Consider the following 19,256-nt stretch of genomic DNA (forward strand, 5'->3'; position numbering starts at 1 on the left):
ATTAAATGTATCACGTTTGTTGTACAGGTTGATGGTAGCTTTGTTGTATATCACTGTAATTTCAAGATCCAGGAAATAGGCTGTAGGATCATTGTTGTTTGTTTTTTCCAGTTTGAGTTCATTGGGCTATAAGTGTCCATATTCCTTGATGAAGTTTGGGCAGTTAATAACTATGGGGTCATCTATATATCTGTAGAAGTTAAGCTCCTGTGGAAATACGTTTTTCAGACCAATATAGGTATAGGTTTGCTATTATGCATGAAGCAGGACTTCCCACTGGTGGTCCGTTAGTTTGTAATTATACTGTCTTGCCATCGCATACAAAGTTATTGGAGATACATAGGTTTACTAGGTTGTTCCAGTCGTTGGTATTGCAGGTTATATTCCCTCTCTATATTTTGCATATAGATCTTTGAATACTGTTTTTAGCTTGGTTTTTTTAATACTTGTAAATAAGCTGTGGAAGTCAAAAGTTTGTATACTGAAATGTTGTTATTCTGTAAGGATTGTAATACTGGTCGGTTGTTGCCTATAATTCTGCTTTTTTGTATGATGTTCAACAAGGGTTGTAGTAGCCGTTCAAGAGTTTTGCCTGGTTTGTGTACATAACTATTCTTGCATGACGTTATAAATCTGAATCCTATGGTATTTTTATGGAATTCTGGAATGAAGTATATATACGGCAGACTATAATTGCTAATGTTCAGTTTTAATTTTTTGTTAAAGGTATAAGTTGCTTTGTAATAATATTGCAGGAACTGGATATAGGTTTGTATGTGCTGCTGGAGTTAAGTTCAGTTCTCAATGTGTGTGTATAAAATGTTTTGCAAATAAAGGCATAGATAGTTATTTGATGCTTTATCTACTTGTGTAATGGTGAAGTCTTTATGTATCTCTAGCAGTTTTTGTTTTAGTTTAGCTAGGTTATATGAATTTGTACTGGCTATATCTATTTGAACTTAGTGATTTAAATTTATGTTTTAATAGTGTGAATGTATTGCTAATCCAAATATGGTATGCCTTTATTGGTGTGTTATGTTTATGTGCTAGTCAAAAGCAGTAGTATAATAGGTCCTCATATAGCTGTTTCTTGAAAGTAGTTAGATTTATTTTGTTACATAGCCTGAATTTAAATCCTTGGGCTAGTATATATCTGAGTATTGTGTCTACAACGATATTTAAATTTCCTGTAATGATGTGCCCATGGTCAGGATCAATATATTGTTGCATATTGCTGTGTTTGGAGATGCAGTTATTAATGTCTGGGTTATAGGATATTAAATTGGTTGCTATGTATTTGCAGTTGCAGGCTAGTATCCCAAATGGTTTCTTATATTTATATCTAACTTTCATGTTGATGTTTTGGCTATTGTTAGGAAGCAAATCATTATGATGATTGATATATTTATTAATGTTGATGCTATCCATTATTTTACTTTGTAAATTTAAGATTATGATAGATTCTTCTGTACCTATTTTATTATGTGGGTTTTTAAGACTGCATTTACAGATATTGTCTATTATGTGAAAGAGCTGTTTGGACTCAAGTGGAATGTGTATATGAACCTGTGTAGTGCTCTCGGTACACTGTGTTTGGTGCTAAAAAGTAAGTCTATATATATTGTATATCTATGTTATTTTTGTCCCAATAGTTAAGGGTCGCATCAAAATTGCCTAAATTTGGCTTATTATTACTGTTAGTTTTCTTTTATTTTTAGAACGTTTATGGGGTTTGCTGTAGAATTTAATTAGGCTAAGGTCAAGGAAGCCTGCACGAGAAGCATGCATAAGTTCGATGAAATTTACCGGTAAAAGTACTTTGCCGTAACGGCATTTGTACTGTTGCTCGCTCGGTAAACAGACGGTGGGTGTTATCGGTCAGGAGTAGAAATTGAATCCCATGGGAGATTGAAACCCTCCCAAAGTGGAGAGGGTAACCTGACCTTTTTTCTTTAGAATCACTGGTAGATAAATTGTTTATTAAGAAAAAAAAAAAAAGGCAAAGGAAGCCCACACGAGAAGCACGGCAAACTTCGAAAAAGTTTACCGGTGAAACTACGTTACGAACATTTTTTACGACGCCAGAACTTCCAATATGACTCTGTTCGTGATTCAATTAGTAATTCTAAAAAAAAAAAAAAAAAAAAGTTCAGGTTACCCCTCCACTTCGGGGGGTTTCAATCTCCCGTGGGATTCAACTTCTACTCCAGTCCGATAACACCCACTGTATGTTTACTGAGCGAGCAACAATACAAATGCCGTTACGGCAAAGTACTTTTACCGGTAAATTTCATCGAACTTTTGCGTGCTTCTCGTGCAGGCTTTCTTTACCTTCGACTTTAATTATATTGAATTTGTCATATATGCAACAGTCTGCTATGTTATCAGAAATAATTTTATGGTTGAATTTATTATTCAGACCATATGGGTATAAGGTTTTTAATTTTAACATAAATAATTCTTTATGTTAAAATTAAAAAGCACCAACACTAGCACACATAACTAAACAAGTGCTTGGTTCTAATGTCGGTGCTATTAATGTGTGCTAGTATGGATATGTAAATATTGGTGAAGCTGTGTGTTTGAAAGTGCATATATTCTATTTCTTGTTCCATATTATTACTGTCTATATTTGTAGTTGCCGATGTCTGATCTGTGCACATTTAGTGTCATATGTAGGTTATTACTCGTTTGTCCAACGTATTTTATATTACAAGTTCTGCGTGTTATTAGGTATATAACGTTACTGGATATAACAAATAACGCTAAAGATCCTACCTTTTGTAAATGAAGACATTGAAATTTCCTAACACGTGTCTATAGCACACGTTGTAAGATGTCAGTCTTACATATATGGAGATTTAGAGGTTATGGGAAATTTTGAAATTGGGGAATAATTTAATCTTTGATAAGGAAGGGAATTTTTAACATTTAACAGAAGCATATATGGGATGAATACTAGATTTAGAGATAAGCGATTATAGATGTGTAAATGGAATAACACTCAAATGTTAGAGAAAGTAACATAAATGTATATCGTGAGAGAAAAAGGGGTGAAATGACAGTAAACAAAAGTAGCTGCCCATACCAGGGAAGGAGTGTTCATTAGTTGAACACTCTGGGTCAACGAAATACCGGTGATTAAGAAACGTTTGATCTATGTGGCATCTGGACATAAGTCCCGATGGGCTAGCGTTGGGGTCGAAAAACACCAGGTCACTGTGGCGACTTTTTGGTAAGTTGTCAACATTTTCGCAAATGTGAAAAGACGAAAATGGCTATCCTGGGAGACGACGGCAGACATGAAAGGATTGTGCTACTCTGAGAACTAGACGAGAAAATTATGAGAACAAGCCTTGGTTTGAACACGGGGCAAAAAGGTTATGGAACTTTTTAGCAAATAGAAAAGGTGGAAAGTTAGGAGAATTCTTGTGATTGGTGGAGAGTCCTATGAGGAGGGTGAAAAACGATGAAGAAAAAATGTGGGGATGAGTGTAAAGAGAGATAAGTGGAGAGTAAGAGGGAGTATGGCTAAAAGAGTGATCGTGGAGACGGGGTGAAGAAAAAGTCGGGCAGTGCAGAAATGTAGGGAGTGTAAAAAAGGGCCCTAGACAGAAAGGGGAAAGTAGTGAAAGGTAGAAAAGTAACCGCATGGCTAAGTGTGATAAGCAAAAGGTTATTAAAGACGGTTAAGTGAACCAGAAAAGGTAACGACCCTTTGGAGAAAGATACATCTGAGTAATCCAGAGTAAAGGAGGAGTTGTGTATTCAAAGCAAGAGAAAGGATGCCAGACCTAAGCAGCCAAGAGTTCCGGAAAATTATCTGAAGCAGATTCAGGAGAAAGCAGATGGAGGAAAGCCTTAGAAGATAGCCTGGAGAGCCTAAGATGGAAGCCTGAAACCTCCCTGGAGAAGAAGAGAAAAGGATAGAAGTAGATGAGCGATATATAAGTACACTAAGTTAATAAGATGGACTGTTAGTGAATTAGTGGGTAATTAAAGAAAAGGGGGTAGCCCTAGAAAGTAAGGTAAAAGATAAATTATCGCTATAAATTAACATTATATACTAACAGTATATAATGTTAAAAAGGGTTAGTGTATAATGCTAGGTTGTTTGGTTTTTTTAGGAGCATTAGCGACTAAGGCCATATTGCTCCGGGAATATGCGGTGGTCATTCCCTTGACCTTTCCGCATCCTCCATATTTGGTGGTGACGGGCTCGAACCCCGGTCTAATCAAGAAGCGTATGCTACGCACTGCTGCTCCTTCCCACCTGGCTACGGAGGCGCCATAATGCTAGGGAAACGAAGGAATGAGTAATAGATGAAATTGATACAAATAGCCATAATGTGTTAGAATAGTAAGGTATATAAAGAAGAATTCAGAATATGTTTTAAATAGATAATTTAAAGTTATTTGAGCAACTCTGAATACAGTGTTTTAATTGAAGATGATTTGTGTACAATTGGTTTATCTGAATGATTAGAAACAAAGAGAGAAATTAGGAGACTGAAGATTGGTATTGTAACAGTGTAGTGAGAACAGAGTTGAAGGATGAATGTAACATTTTGATTATTTCTGTATGAAATAGTAGTGTACCCAGGAGTAAAGGAAATAGGTATAGTGAATGTACAAGTGTTAGGAGTTAATTAGGGGATGAAACAAGAAGAAGTAGTTTATGTCAGGTGTGTTTAGTTAATTTCCAAATCAGAATAACTAGTGTACGGAAACTGTAATAAGAATAGTATATGTAAGTGAATTGTATATATGTCTGTACAATATTATGAGATGTGAATAGTTTTTTTTTGAAAAATTAAATTATGTTTACTTTGATTACCATGTCCATGGAGTTTTTCTCAAGAACAACACACTGCCCTAAACACTAAGCTGATACCACCTTGGCTGGGGAGACAGAAAAGGAAAATTCAGAAACTGGAACTTCTGATTTAAATACTTAGTCAGGTTGCTTGTGGAACGATCCAATCTTTGAATATAAAAAAAAAAAAAAAAAAAAATTTGATTACAAGGATCGCCCCCACAACATGCACCATAGCATACAGAACATGTCGGAAACAGAAGCAAGAACATTATCGTCTTTCTCATAATTTCGGTGGACGGCCTCTGATGAAAACACTGAAATTGTGAAAAACTCTGCAATGTAATCTTATTTTGGTCGCCATTTCATTTCTTATTTTAATTTCTTGCCAACTATCTGTCTCTCTCTTTTTCATAACTTACCATATATCGCTACATTCCTTATCCATTTAGTCGAGATCACTTCTGGTGTATATCGTAGATTCAATAGAATTAAACAAAAATCTTCTTCACACTTTCTACATACTGTACACACACATTATGAATGTAGGGTACGTTTTGCTAATGCAGTGTCCCTGATCCATAATCAACGTTATCTTCCTTTTCGTACTGTTACTCTCCACCCTCCATGATTACTTAGCTTCTTAATACTATTATTCTTTTATTATACATTATCTCAACAAGGACAATTTGTTCCATTTAGCGATCTTCACCTTGTTCCGTCCTCGTATATGTCAGTTATCCTTAATCATATTCTGATCCGATTTATTATCTATGATTTAAACGCAAGGTTGAAGTGCGAACTGAGCAACAATGCAAGGAAATACGCTGCATGTCGTAAAAATACAATTAAATAAACTATACATAATTCTCAATTTATAATCTTAAATGAAAAGATTATAAAAATCAATTAACCATTAAACACTGTTTTAAAAGTACACTATCACATAAAAGATCAATATATGGTAAGTATTAAAACATTTAAAAACACATTAAAATGGTTAGAATGATCGAACCCGGACTTCATAAATTTTTGACAAGAAAATAAAAAATAGGATTTTTTCACAGAAGCTAGAAAACAGTTATTAAGCGAAATGACCTGATCAAGGTTATATATGTATAACCTTGATCAGGTCATACATATCTAATCTTGTTATATATGTAATTTTTTTTTTTGCACAAAATAAAAAAAAAAACATGTCAGAAGTGTTAGGAATAAAATTTATGCTTTGCAAACGCGCCTAATTCTTACTGAATTTGACATAAATAGTCATGTAGAATCCCACCTTACCAAAGACAAACAAATGAATGTACTTTTGCAGAAGAACACATCTTACCACAATATGAGCAATTTGAGAGAAAGGAAGAGAGAGAAGACGGGGGAGCAGCCCTTTCCTTTCTGTTTGGATTATTTTCATCCAACCTCATTTCAAAGTTAATCTGACAACTCTGAAGCGCTGTGTGTCACCTTGAAATCCAAAGGTATCGGATTACAAATCTGTTTGATCTATAATTCCTCCCCCCTCAAAAACATAACTGAGAATCCAGAGCAATCAAGCTGTTATCATGAGTTGCCACCAATATCAAATCCTCCATCCAAACACTAGTGATCAGCGATTTAAACATGCCCAACCCAAGAGAAATTAACTAGATATACACCTAGAAGCCTTGGACCTGTATAAATGGTATGTCACCCTGCCAACTAGATACCAACGCCTTGACTTTCTCTATCATAATCTCAGAACTATTCAAATGATAACAGCACCTATCGCTTCCAATCTGATCACCTTCAACTAACATGTGCATTAACCTCCCAAAAACCAAGCAGAGAAAATCGAAACGTTACATATGAAATGACAGAAGAGAGGAACAAAGATTATATACCATCAAATACTTTAAACTGGAGCCTATCCTAGGCCACTTTTGATTCATATAATCTCTAGCACATGCCAGTTTACGATTCATTGCAAAAAACTTGTGCCACTACTCAACCAAATCACTGATATCGGTGCGTCTAAAAATACCGAAAACAACCAACTAAAGGATCAATCACGAAAAGAGCCAACTCTTGGTTCGATAAAAGAGTTCTTGAGTAAGAAAAAAATATTAAAAAAAGATGGTAAAAATCCAAGGAAACATCTGACCTCATTGCATTTATAAAAACGACGGGCGATATTTCTAAAGAAAAAAAACACTAGGTATTTAGTTGCAGAAAGGCAACATTCAAAAAGAATTTTTATTAATGCAAAAAGAGTCGCACCAACCTACAGAGAGAGAGAGAGAGAGAGAGAGAGAGAGAGAGAGAGAGAGAGAGAGAGAGAGAGAGAGAGAGAGAGAGAGAGAGAGACTTTATCAAGGTTATAAATGCATTACCCAAAAAAATAAATACCACTGTGAAACCCGGATAATTTCCTATTAGACATGATAAAGGGAAATCATGTTTAGTGCCAATCGCATTATATGCGTCTATTATCTGGTCTTCTTTGCTGTCCTGTCGGATAAAGTTTCTTAATCAGGAGTTTTATATATATATATATATATATATATATATATATATATATATATATATATATATATATCATATTAGGGTTATCTGAGAGCAACGTCATCCACCTCAATTCATTTCTTCGAAATGGCCGCTTATGCAACATAACGCACCAAATCGCTGGATGGAGGGAAAACATACAGTGCATTCTCGAGTTGATATTTTAATCTTTTCTTGGCGCAGTATAACCGCTGTCGTTTTTGCGCCAATAAAATCAAAATCAAATCAAGCATTCTGTCGAACAGTAAACATCTGGGAACGACGTCATCCACCTCGTTTAAGACCGACTAACTAAAGCCGAAAAGTGAAAAGAGCCCATAACAGTTCCTCGCGTCAGTGATGGGATTCGAACACGGGTTTTTCGGTGTGGAGAGGATGGTGATTATTATCACTGTGCTACCGCGAGGACTTGCCTAAGAGTACTTGATGTTGCGATACTGGAAACCTATTTGCTATCTCCAGAACTACGCTTTATATACCATTCCATCGATTTAAACAATAATACTGTTCGACTAAATGACATGTTTCCAATGACCACAATCAGCATTTTCAACTCCCTCATGATAGACCCAGAGAGAGAGAGAGATTCTATAAGAGAAAAAAAATTTCGAAAAATACCGAAAGACTTATGAATAAACCCTCTAACCACAAGAACACCAATCATCAAAAGGAACTTCAGCTCTACATTAGAACTCCAATCACCATGGTCAATTTCCTTCAAATGGCCGCTTATGCACCCTAACGAACGAAATCGTCAGATGGAGGAAAACATACAGTGTATTCTGTCGAACAGTATCTCAAGATTTTCTCTAATTGTGAATAATGATGAACCTCATGGCAAGAAGAGGAAGACACGATATCACCTTCTTGCTTTTTTCTGTAAAAACATCCATATTTGAAGATTCTGTTAACCGATGATAAAATATTATATCAAAACTGAGAATTTAAGTAATTTACCTGAATTTATAAAAAAGAGTAACTAATTTCATTAACAGTTTAGGTCTACATAAAATGGATCTGCGAATAAATGAATAAAATAATTAAACTTAATATTTATGGCTGACAAAGCTTACCTTTGATACCTGAATAATTACACATTGCAGCAAAAGCAAGTGACTCCATTTCGATGTTTGCAATGCCCTCCTTATGAATCTTGTGCAAATATTCTAATTTGTCTTTCTCAGTGTAGTTACAGAAAGCACCATCTAATCTTCCTTGACCTTAAAAATAAACGTTAACTAAGTCCAAGTCATTTATGAACTACTGTATAATCAGATTTCAGTAACTGGCAATGATTACGTTTCAGATTCCCAAAAGTATAATCTAGAATGCCAAAACTAAAAGTGAAATGTCATAAAATAATTCAGAAAAAAAGCAGGTTTCGATACAGCTTCAGTTCCCCCAAATACAACATTGCCTCTGACATATACAAAGATGAAATATGCTGAGCTTTCCTTGATTAACCTAGTCTCACATAAATCTGAAAAATACGTAAATCATATTATAAAAAAAAGGACTTTATACGATTACAAATATGTTATACAGCCGCCAGTAACCAATTAAGAGTGATCAGTGTTCAAAAATGAACTGTTACGCTGTTATAAAATGACATTCTAAACCAAATCTAGTAATAGCATTCACTACATTAATGTTTGCATCATTTATGAGATGCTAACTCTACGAAGCATACAAAAATAGTACGATTTGTCGGAGTTGAAAAGAGGAATGATTGTTACGCTGTTCGAGAGTTTTTCTGGAGGTATACATGGCCTAACCAATTCAAATAAACATAACAACCATCACTAGCAGTATTGTGAAAAGTAAAATAAATATGCGGTATGAAAGAAGAGCGTGACATTTAAGGCGTGTCATTAGGTCAATGACATTGGAAATGCCTTGGAATACACAAGGCAGTCTAGACGTGTTACAAGCAGGATTATGTGATGCATATTCCATCAGCCGTCGTATAACAGCAGTTGTCCAAGTTGGCACTCCTTGGCTCCTAAAAACTGACCCATCTCTAATATTATCTTAAAAAATTATCCTTTTATTCACCGTTATTTGATTTGTGATTTGGTATGGTTTGTTGCAGCCATCTTAATTGATGATGATGTGGACTTTGAAATGGGCTGACAGTTATTTAGCTGACAATTAGGGAAACTAGGCTGGCTTTCATCAGGAAGCAGAAGGCCTAGAAAGCAGCAGAAATCTCATTTATCATCTATAAGAAAGAAAGAGCCATGCTTCTTGAAAAAGAAAAGTAAAGTCCACAACCAAGTTGTTCTGGGTAGGTTGAAGAGACCTAGAATAATTCTTTCTCACCAGTCACATCCCATTGACATACACCATAAACTAGTCGAAGAATGGGATACCCAATACAACTTACAGCAGGCTGGCTTAACGGACCCAAAATCTTCACTTCAGGAGGACTGGGTATCTAAGCTGCAGGTGGATGATATTGAAATATCCAAAGAGAACCTTATTGATATAAACAAATTACCAAACAAAGATACTGTAAGTCCAGATGGTTTCCCACTTTTCATAATTAAAACATGAAGTACATATATAGTAGACTTTCTTCTTCATATCTTCAAACAAATACTAAAACCTGGAATCGTCCCATCAATTTGGAGATCCTATCAAGTCAAGCCTATTCCAAAGATTAAGAAGCCAAAATCTCCTAAAGACCTGCGACCAATCTCCATCAACTGTTCTCTGCTCAAAATATTCGAAAGTGATTCGGCCAGCAATAGCCCAGCACTGCTTCGAACACAGACACCGTGTATTTGGCCGTAGCCGAGTGGTTATGCGCGCATGTGCATAAGTACATGTGCCTTGCGGGACTGGGGTTCAAGCCTGTGACTGCTAAATACGGTGCTGTTTCTTATTTTCTGTCCATCTTGTGAACTCCTCTGACCGTTTGGTCGTCCCGGAGTATAAACAGAAAACTTTTATTTATTTATTCGTGTCACTGGGGAATACCCAAGCCAGAACGTCGGTCAACCCCGATGCTCTGCTCGAAGAAGCATCGAAGACTTCATCTAAGATCACTTCCTCTTAAATGAAATGCTAACGGAAGGTTTTTTTTTTTTTTTTGGTAGTTGTTGGCGCATCAGCTTCTGTAGCCATAATTCACCTCCCAAGGTTTTTGCAGTACTTTTATCCCAGCCCGAGGCGGGATTCGAACCCGGCTAGCACGGTCGGCGCTAACGGAAGTACAACACCTCGATGCCGACTTGAATTTAAGTTCTGCACCAATAAAACCTATAGGAAAATGGTCTTAGTAACTTGCTCAAATCACCGAAGCCAATAAGGACAAGATCCTCTTCACACCATCTGCCAAGCTCAAGTGCTACGACAAAACTCGTTTGTTACGTATGGTGACAGTCTCGCCATAAGTCTCTTTAAAAAAAAGCGCATCGACGAGTCACAAGAGAAGGTATGAGGCCCATTCCTGTATATTATTGTAAATTTATACCTAATGTGATGCAGCATGTAAATATAGTTAATTCTACATTATGTAAGGAATCATAATGATATGTTACATTTTAATTTTTACATCACTGTGTACACAATTAATTATTTAATTCTAATGTGAGCCCCTAGCCTTTGACAGTGACGGGACAGTTGCAACTTTGCTTATTTAACTATACTGTATTGTATTCATCTAGTTGCAATAAAGATCTCTCTCTCTCTCTCTTAAGAATTATAAATTTATTACTTTTTCCCTCATTTCGAAGCTACGAGGGCTGTTCAGTAAAGAATGAGCATAACTTTTTTTCACAACATACCTTTATTAATCATTCATACTTTGATGGTCCTTTTCCAAGTCTCCATTTGACGAAATGCACTTATTCCAACGTTTTTGCCATTCTTCAAAAATATCAAGGCAGCCATTTTTTGATATGTATTCGAGAATCTTTTTTTTTTTTTTTTTGGTAGTTGTTGGCGCATAGGCTTCGGTGGCCATAAATGCACCTCCCAAGGTTTTTGCAGTACTTTGATCCAAGCCCAAGGCGGGAATCGAACCCGCGACCTTTGGGTTGCCAGGCAGGCACTTTACCGACCCAGCTAGCCCGGTCGGCTATTTGAGAATCGCCTCCAATGTCTCTACAACTTCTGACGAATGGAAACGTTTTTCTCTTGGAAATAAAAAAAAACGCAGGGCGCAAGGTCAAGGCTATAAGGCGGATGAGAAACACATTTGAAATTAATTCTGGCTAAGTACTCGATTATGAGCGATGTGACGTCTCGCATTATCCACCCACCTGAGTGCAGTTGTGGTTAGCCGGCATTTAGGGATCACATTCGTTGGGGAAGAATGTGATCTCGCGAAGTGTGCCGTACAGTTCTGTAGTAAGGTTCCATAATAGTTATATGATGTCGCACAACATGCTGGTAAACCGTTCCTTGGATGTAAAAAAAAGGGAGGGGATGACCATAACTTTCCTGCAGAAGCTACAACCGTTGTTTTTTTTTTTTCGGTGTTGGCAATGACAAAGCTTTGTTCCTTACTCCAGAGAGTAAGGAACAAAGCCGTGTCTCACTGATAATTAAAATCCCCAAGCCACCAGAACAACCGAAGTCCTATAGATCTATAGCCCTGAAAACAACTAACTGTTCGAACATCTGCTTTCAAGACTACAACACCATTACGAAACGTCAAACCTCCAAGCTACAAATAAATTTGGATTCCGCCTTACCACCAGGCCTTTTTCACCAGGTGTGCGGAGGACGGTGACGATACCACTGTGCAGACACTCGATGATGGGCCCACCTTATGTACTTCTGTCCAACGTATAAGACTCTTCAGTGATCAACGAGGAGCAATACTATGAAGCCTTTTCCCACTTCGTCCATGAATTATTGACCTGGAGATGATCACTACTTCCACAATTGCCACCACAACCTGCCAATACTTCCGGACTAGCTGAACACCTGCCTAGCCTTTCCAGTTACGCTACTACCAGGAATAACCACACCTACCGCAGTCACCGACGGACTCCTTCTACGAGATCTGACACAACGAACATGTCCACCTACCTAATTTGAATCATGCTGGGCTGAATCCATTACCAACTGACTGACCCAGACTCCACCTCCGGTACTCTTCTGTTTCCTCAACCAGATATACAAATCGCCTATACGGGCAGCTAACCCTGGACTTTTGGTCACAGGGTACGATATTGCCCACCAGATATAGGTCTGAGTAAGATACTGTAGTTACACACCGCCCATTCATCTTTGGCTACCACCAAGCTACATAGTTTTCTTTCCCCCTCCTGGGGTGTATCACCCTTCCTTTCGCCTGATAAAGCATGTGGGTTTTGCTCCATTGCCAGAGCAGGGGAATGCCTTTGTCTACACCCCCTTATCTCTTTATCACCTCTTCATACCTACATTCTGTACTTTCCCCATACTCTACCCTTTATTTTGTTTGTTTTTTTGTTATTTGGTTTTTAGGAGCATTAGCAACTAAGGCCATATTGCTCTGGGATATGCGGTGGTCATTCCCTGACCTTTCCGCATCCTCCGTATTTGGTGGTGACGGGCTCGAACCCCGGTCTAATCAAGAAGCGTGTGCTACGCACTGCTGCTCCTTCCCACCTGGCTACGGAGGCGCCGCCTTTATTTTGTCTCCGTACAGGAAGCTCAAGAGACCTTTTGCAGAGACCAGCCAGCAAATAACGGAAAACCCTGGCTACCTCGTGTGGTTAGCCAGGGTAACGTGGGGTCCCACTACCAAATTCCAGGGAACAGAACCCACCACAACACAAAATACTCTTCCTGGCATTCAGTAGTACTGTCCGCCACCACAGCGTACATACGGGACAGAAGTGAGAAACCACTGTGGGCTCCACACCCACGACCACTACGCACACTTTGCAAAATCTTATTCTTCATTAATCAGCCGTTGAGCGCATGAGAAACCTCAATGCGAATTTGCAGTTGCTCAGGTCTCAGATGAGGTTACAAGACTGAGTGGGTTGGTGGGGTTTCTGAGTGAGTATTCGCATACATGTTCACAAACACGTGTCATATGGAATTGCATGGGAAATGCTGTGCATGCTGATATTCTCAATATCATTGCCAGTTGCCTTACTGTTATACGACTATCTTCTATTGCCATTACAGAAGCAATGTTTATGGTTCCTGTGGTGACAGCAGTGGTTGGAGCTCCAGGACTACTTATTTTTGTGATTGATTCAGTCCATCTTTAAACATACTAAACCATCTGCGAGCTGTGCTGTATAGAAGCACAGATTCATAAGCCTCTTTTAACAGTTCCTATGCTTCAGCTGTTTTATTGAAACGAAAAAAAGGAGAGCAACAGATGATGTGCTTCGGGCATTGCGAAACTATATATTAGGCTCGAACAGTAAGTAAGTCCTTGGAATCTTTATTGACTTTGAGGGAGCTTTTGACTCCATTCAGTGGAGCAGCATTCTTATGATGTTGCGACTTGCAGGCTGTTGAACTAAGATCTTCAGGGTGGTAAAGGACCACTTGACACACCGTAGAGTGACTGTTAAGTCGTCGGTTGGCTCGATTGTATGAGAGGTGACCAGGGGATGCCCACAAGGATCAGTTTTTGGACCACTAATGTGGAACCTAGTTTTGGAGGACTGATTGTGTAGGGACTTAGAGCATGATGCCGATGTCTAGGTAATTCTCCAGTGGGGCAAAGACAACTTAGTCGATTTCAATCATTCTAAAACTGTCTTGTCTTATATCTCGCAAAAAAGATTCTTCTGCTCCTATGCTAATCTTTGATGCTACTCCGATTTATAGGAAAAATGATATATCTCTTTTGGAAATTACCCTGCCTTCTAATCTCCTTGGCACAAGCACATTACAAATATTGCTTCCTCTGCATCTAAAAAATTTGGTTTTCTCTTTCGCTCTCAACGCTACTTTTCTTCCAAACAGCTGTTCACTCTGTACAAATCGCAAATCCGCCCTACCGTGGAATACTGTTCCCACATCTGGGGCAGTGCCCCCAAAACCTCTCTCAGGCTTCTCGATTCCATTCAGAAGAGGGCAGTTAGGTTAATTAAAGACTGCTCTCTAAAAGTATCTCCACTTGCTGTCTCATAGACGTACTGTTTCTGCTGCATGCCTTTTCTACAGATACTTCCATGGGCACTGTTCTTCTTGATTGGCTTTATAATTCCCACCACCAGCCAAAATCCATTTACTGTCCAACTTCAAACTCACAGAACCAACTTGTCATCTTCCTCGTTTATTCATTGACCAACCCAAGAACGGTACTAAGTACTATAGGTTCTAATACCGCTCATGTTTGGAGTTTTCTTAAAAAAAAAAAAAATACAGAGATGGTGGCATATTCCGATGATCTAGACCGGTTTATTGAAGGAAATTTTCGGATGCAACTAGAAACCAGGTCACATCAGGTTTTTCTTGAACTTAATAACTGGTGTAGGTTACATAAACTGGCTGTATCAGGAACCAAAACAAGGACAATGGTAATTTTTCGAGTAGAAGATCCCCAGTTGTGAGAATGAATGGGTCAGGCCGAAAATCGGCAAGGCAATTTAAATATCTAGGCATTACATTTGACGGATTTTTGACTTTCAAACTAATGTTACATATCTATCAGAAAAGGTGAGGAAATTCATTGGGATGATTACTCAAATCACTAGGGCTGGCTTGGGAATAAAAGGTAACGTGTTGAATATATGAATGAGTATTTATCCCCGTGGTAACGTACGGTGCACCAATTTGGTTTGCCCGTGTAAGTGGAAAAGTATTTATTAGAAAGCTCAGTTCCATTCAAATAGTAATGCTCCTTAGGATATGCATGACATGCAGAACTGATTTTTGGTACATACATTTTTATGACATATATACAAATACACATATTTGTAGATACAAACACTTTCTATTTACGATCATCGCATTCCGCGGAAGAAACTATATTATCACAAAGCTTCACTTGCAAGCAATAAAACGCAATAAAAGATATATATGTATGTATGCATATGTACTTGCTTTGGGTGGCACCTAGACGTTCAGCTAAACTCCACCTTGGAAAATCTGCGTTCACAAAGTGTCTACAGCGATCAACACCAGGTCAATCACTGCCTAGTGCCCATTTCTAAGCATGAGGAGTTGTGCCTTGTTCTATTATCTAGTGCTGCTGCACCAATTTGTCGTCCAGTGGAAGGAGTGCAATATCAAAGGACAGAAGCCCTCAGGCTGCCCAACCCGATGGGAAATAAAAAAAAAAAATTCTATGTATAGTTAATACCATTATATACATTCAATATTACTACTAAATTTAAGAAAACAACATTTAGTTTCTAAGTTAACAGCTGTCTGACCTAGTAAGATAGAAATATAACTTCATTAATACATCAGTCTACTGTCCACTTCTAGAATTAGTAAACAAGGTGGGTCTTCTTTTAAATACTTTGTCAGAAAAAGACTGGAATACCATAATCTCTTGGCATCTTGAATTAATATATTGAGGTTATCAGTTCTAATAGGTTGAGTGCTGTTAAATAGTTCTTGTCTGAAGTCGTCATAAGCCGGGCAATAAAGCAGAACATGCCTCCAATCTTTTACTGGCCCACAGAACCACAAAGGGTCAGGATCGAGTCCAAATTTATCCAATTTATCCCGCACTGAACCAGGTACAGTAATTAAATATGACGTTGTCCAAAGATTAATTTTCTCCTGCCGAATTTCCGTGGCCGGATTACTTACAATGTCGAAGATTTAAGTTGCCAACCTTTCTTTAAGTTAGAAATCATGCTGTGGTATGCCACATAAAGGTCAATCGGAATACAACCTGAGATCACTTGTAATGCAAGGCTGATGTTGTCCTGCAGCATCTGTGTGTTGTCAATATCATCTTTCTCTGCAATTATAAAAGTTGGGCCTTCACTATGACGTGCGTAACTCTAGGAAACCACATGGCAACCGCATATACAATTGGCAAAAATACAGCCTTATAATATAATGCCAAAGTTTTGTGCTTTATAGTTCTTTACGTGGGGTAAAAAACAGTATGAACCAGAGCTGTAATGCTCAATGATGATAAAAGAAAATTTATCATCAATTAAGAGACCTAGATATTTATTTTGATGAACATAAGGAATTTGGGCAATGTTTATGTGAAGTTTAGGAGGTCTGTTATAATCCACTTTATTGTTATTGATCATCGTTTTAGTTTTCATTTCAGAAATGTTTCATTTGTTTATTCTAGACTATTCTAGCAAATCATCCAGGATTTCTTTCCCACGTGATTCTAGCAAAAGCCTTGATCCGCCTATTATGCATAGAACTAAATCATCAGCATATGCTATTTTATTGCAAAATTGACTTTCTTTTACTAACCACTGGTCTAAAATAGAATTCCAGAGGAGAAGCCCAATGCAGTGCACTATGTTGACCCCAGTTTTGCAGGTTACCACTGGAAAATTGCCTATTTATCTGCATTTGGTGTATTGTGTGTTGGTTTACTTCGTCTGCCATGGCATTCCCTGTTCTTTTCTGAATATAGAGTGGACATCTTGGCAGATCACAGGAAAGAAAGGCAAGAATCTGAGATGCTTTGGTAAAAGTCTGGCAAGGCCGTGGGAGCGTTTGTAATAAAGGGCAGATTACACAAAACAAATTTTTTTTTCCCAGATTTAAGAAATACAGCCTCAATAAAATTCAAATGATTTGCACCAAACTTACAAGCTATGTTCTTATTGACTGGTGAGGGTTCGATTAATGCAAAGTTGAATGATTTAGGAATCACTGAAAGATCTAGTTGCCACTGTGACGAAAGAGAATCATGGGAACATATTATGTACAACTGTGAGGAGTACAGCGATCTACGGACTGAATTGGTATCTCGGGTTGGTAATCTCAAACTTATAGCAGAAAGCTGCGAGACAATTCTAATTGATAAACAGGAGAACATCTTGGCTTTCTAAGCCTTTGCAACTGCAATATTTCTTAGGCGGAAGACTCTTCTGCATCTGGATGCCTTGGATTTGTTATCCGGTATGTGCAGTGCCAAATTATCTAAAGTTCTGTGAAATCTTTCTTAAAGGCTTTGCTAGTCTGCGCGGGTAGCACAGTGGTATCGTCACCGTCCTTCCCACATCGGGTGGAAAAGGCTCGGGTTCGAATGCCGTCGATGACGTGAGGAACTTTAACGGGAATTTTTCATTCCATGGCTGAGTTAATCGGTCTCAGGCGTAGGTAGCAAGGTTTTCCCCCCATGCACTGGAGTTTTTCGTCTAGCAAACAGACAAATCGACCATAGAACACAGGCAATGAACGAACATAAGACACAGCACGGTAGATGAATTTAATTATTCGGGTGACTTAAATATGATAGTTTGGTGTTTTTTTTTAAAGGCTTTTAAAGGCATGAGTCTCTTATATCCACTGAAACTCCAGCTCCTTGTGCTAGTATTTCTGTTCTCAGCAGCTCCTTGTGCTGGAATTTCTATTCTCGGCAACTGCTTTTGTTGGCATTTCTATTTTCGGCAGCTCCTTGCGCTGCTGGCTTTCCAACAGACTGTGAATAGATGCAGCTCTTTCCAATGAAGTTTGGACTTTGTCTGAAATTTAATTATATGTATATTTATTTTTTATGTAATTTGATTAATCTCAGTTTGTTCATATCAATCTTTTTTGGTCATGGCAGGTTTTTTCCCTCCCTGTACTTGGGCAAACAGGAGAGGGAGTATATAAGACTACTGCTAAACTATGTGTAACTGACAGCGGGGTTACCATTGGTTGGCTGAGACCGCTTTGATTCATAAATAATAAATAAAAATGTTCCTGTGGTGCGGTTGCACAATGGTATCGTTACCGTCCAAACCCACACTAGGTGGAAAAGGGCCGGGTTCGAATCCCGTCGATGATGTGAGAACGTTAATGGGCTTTTTTCACTCCGTAACTGAGTTAGTCGGTCTCAGGCACAGATAGCAATGTTTTTTGCCCACGAAACTGGAGTTTTTTCGTCCAGCAAAACAGGCAAATCCACCAGACAACGCACGCAATTTACAGACATAAATACAGGTTTATGTAAGAAATTAAGGGTGACCTAAATATAAAAATTTGCATTTGTTCCACTGTTAAGTACTATATAACATCGGTGTAAATTTAACTACATAAGTAGTGTACAGGCATCGTTTGAACTGGTCTTAGACAGTTTTTAAATTCTATGTAGTGGGATCACCTGATGATGTTACCAACAGCAAATACTAAATGGGAAACACTCAGAGACAATTATAGAAGCTTTTAATGTATATCTTATATTGTGGGTACCTCTTTCCAACGAGATACCAGGTACTGCACTATTTCGAATAAATAACGCTTCTCTAATAGAGGAGACTGTTATTTATTCTCAGTGGACACCACCAACCAGACGTGTTTCGGACCTTGTCGGCTCGCTTATCGGTGGGCGGGCAGGTATCCTGATAAGAAAGAAAGAGCTTGCTTCTTGAAAAAGAAAAGGCTGGTCCTTAACCAAGCTGTTCTCAATAGGTTGAAGAGTGGTAGAAGGATCCTTTCGAATCATCATCTAGCCATTGCCAAAAAGCTTGTCCAGGAATGGGCACAGTTCAGCTTACAGCAGGCAGATTTTCCTGACTCTGATTCCTTTCTCTCGCAGGAGGACTGGTTACCTAGGGCACACTTGTCTGAAATAGAAATAACTAGAGAGACCCTAATTGAGGTCATCAATAAACTACCCAACAAAGCCACTGTAGGTCCGGATGGTTTCCCACTCTTTATTATCAAAATTTGCAGCCCATATATAGTCGACCTTCTCCTTCACCTTTTCAGACAAATCCTGCAATCTGGAATAGTTCCTTCAATTTGGAAAACTTACCATGTTAAGCTCATTCCAAAGATCAAGAAACCC

The 19,256-nt window shown here is 38.2% G+C and overlaps 1 protein-coding gene across 2 annotated transcripts in view; it reads right to left on the reverse strand.

The window, feature by feature from the left end:
* LOC150084504 (uridine phosphorylase 2-like) overlaps positions 1-19,256 on the reverse strand; it is a 143,519-nt gene that overhangs the window by 22,888 nt on the left and 101,375 nt on the right. For both annotated transcript variants that reach the window (XM_090375251.1, XM_090375250.1), the window contains exon 7: positions 8,434-8,580. In XM_090375251.1, the coding sequence (XP_090231377.1) occupies positions 8,434-8,580 (147 nt within the window). The remainder of the gene's footprint in view (positions 1-8,433; positions 8,581-19,256) is intronic.

Source organism: Mastigoproctus giganteus, chromosome 6 (genome assembly GCF_048544385.1).
Source record: "Mastigoproctus giganteus isolate SK-2022 chromosome 6, ASM4854438v1, whole genome shotgun sequence".
NCBI lineage: Eukaryota > Metazoa > Arthropoda > Arachnida > Uropygi > Thelyphonidae > Mastigoproctus > Mastigoproctus giganteus.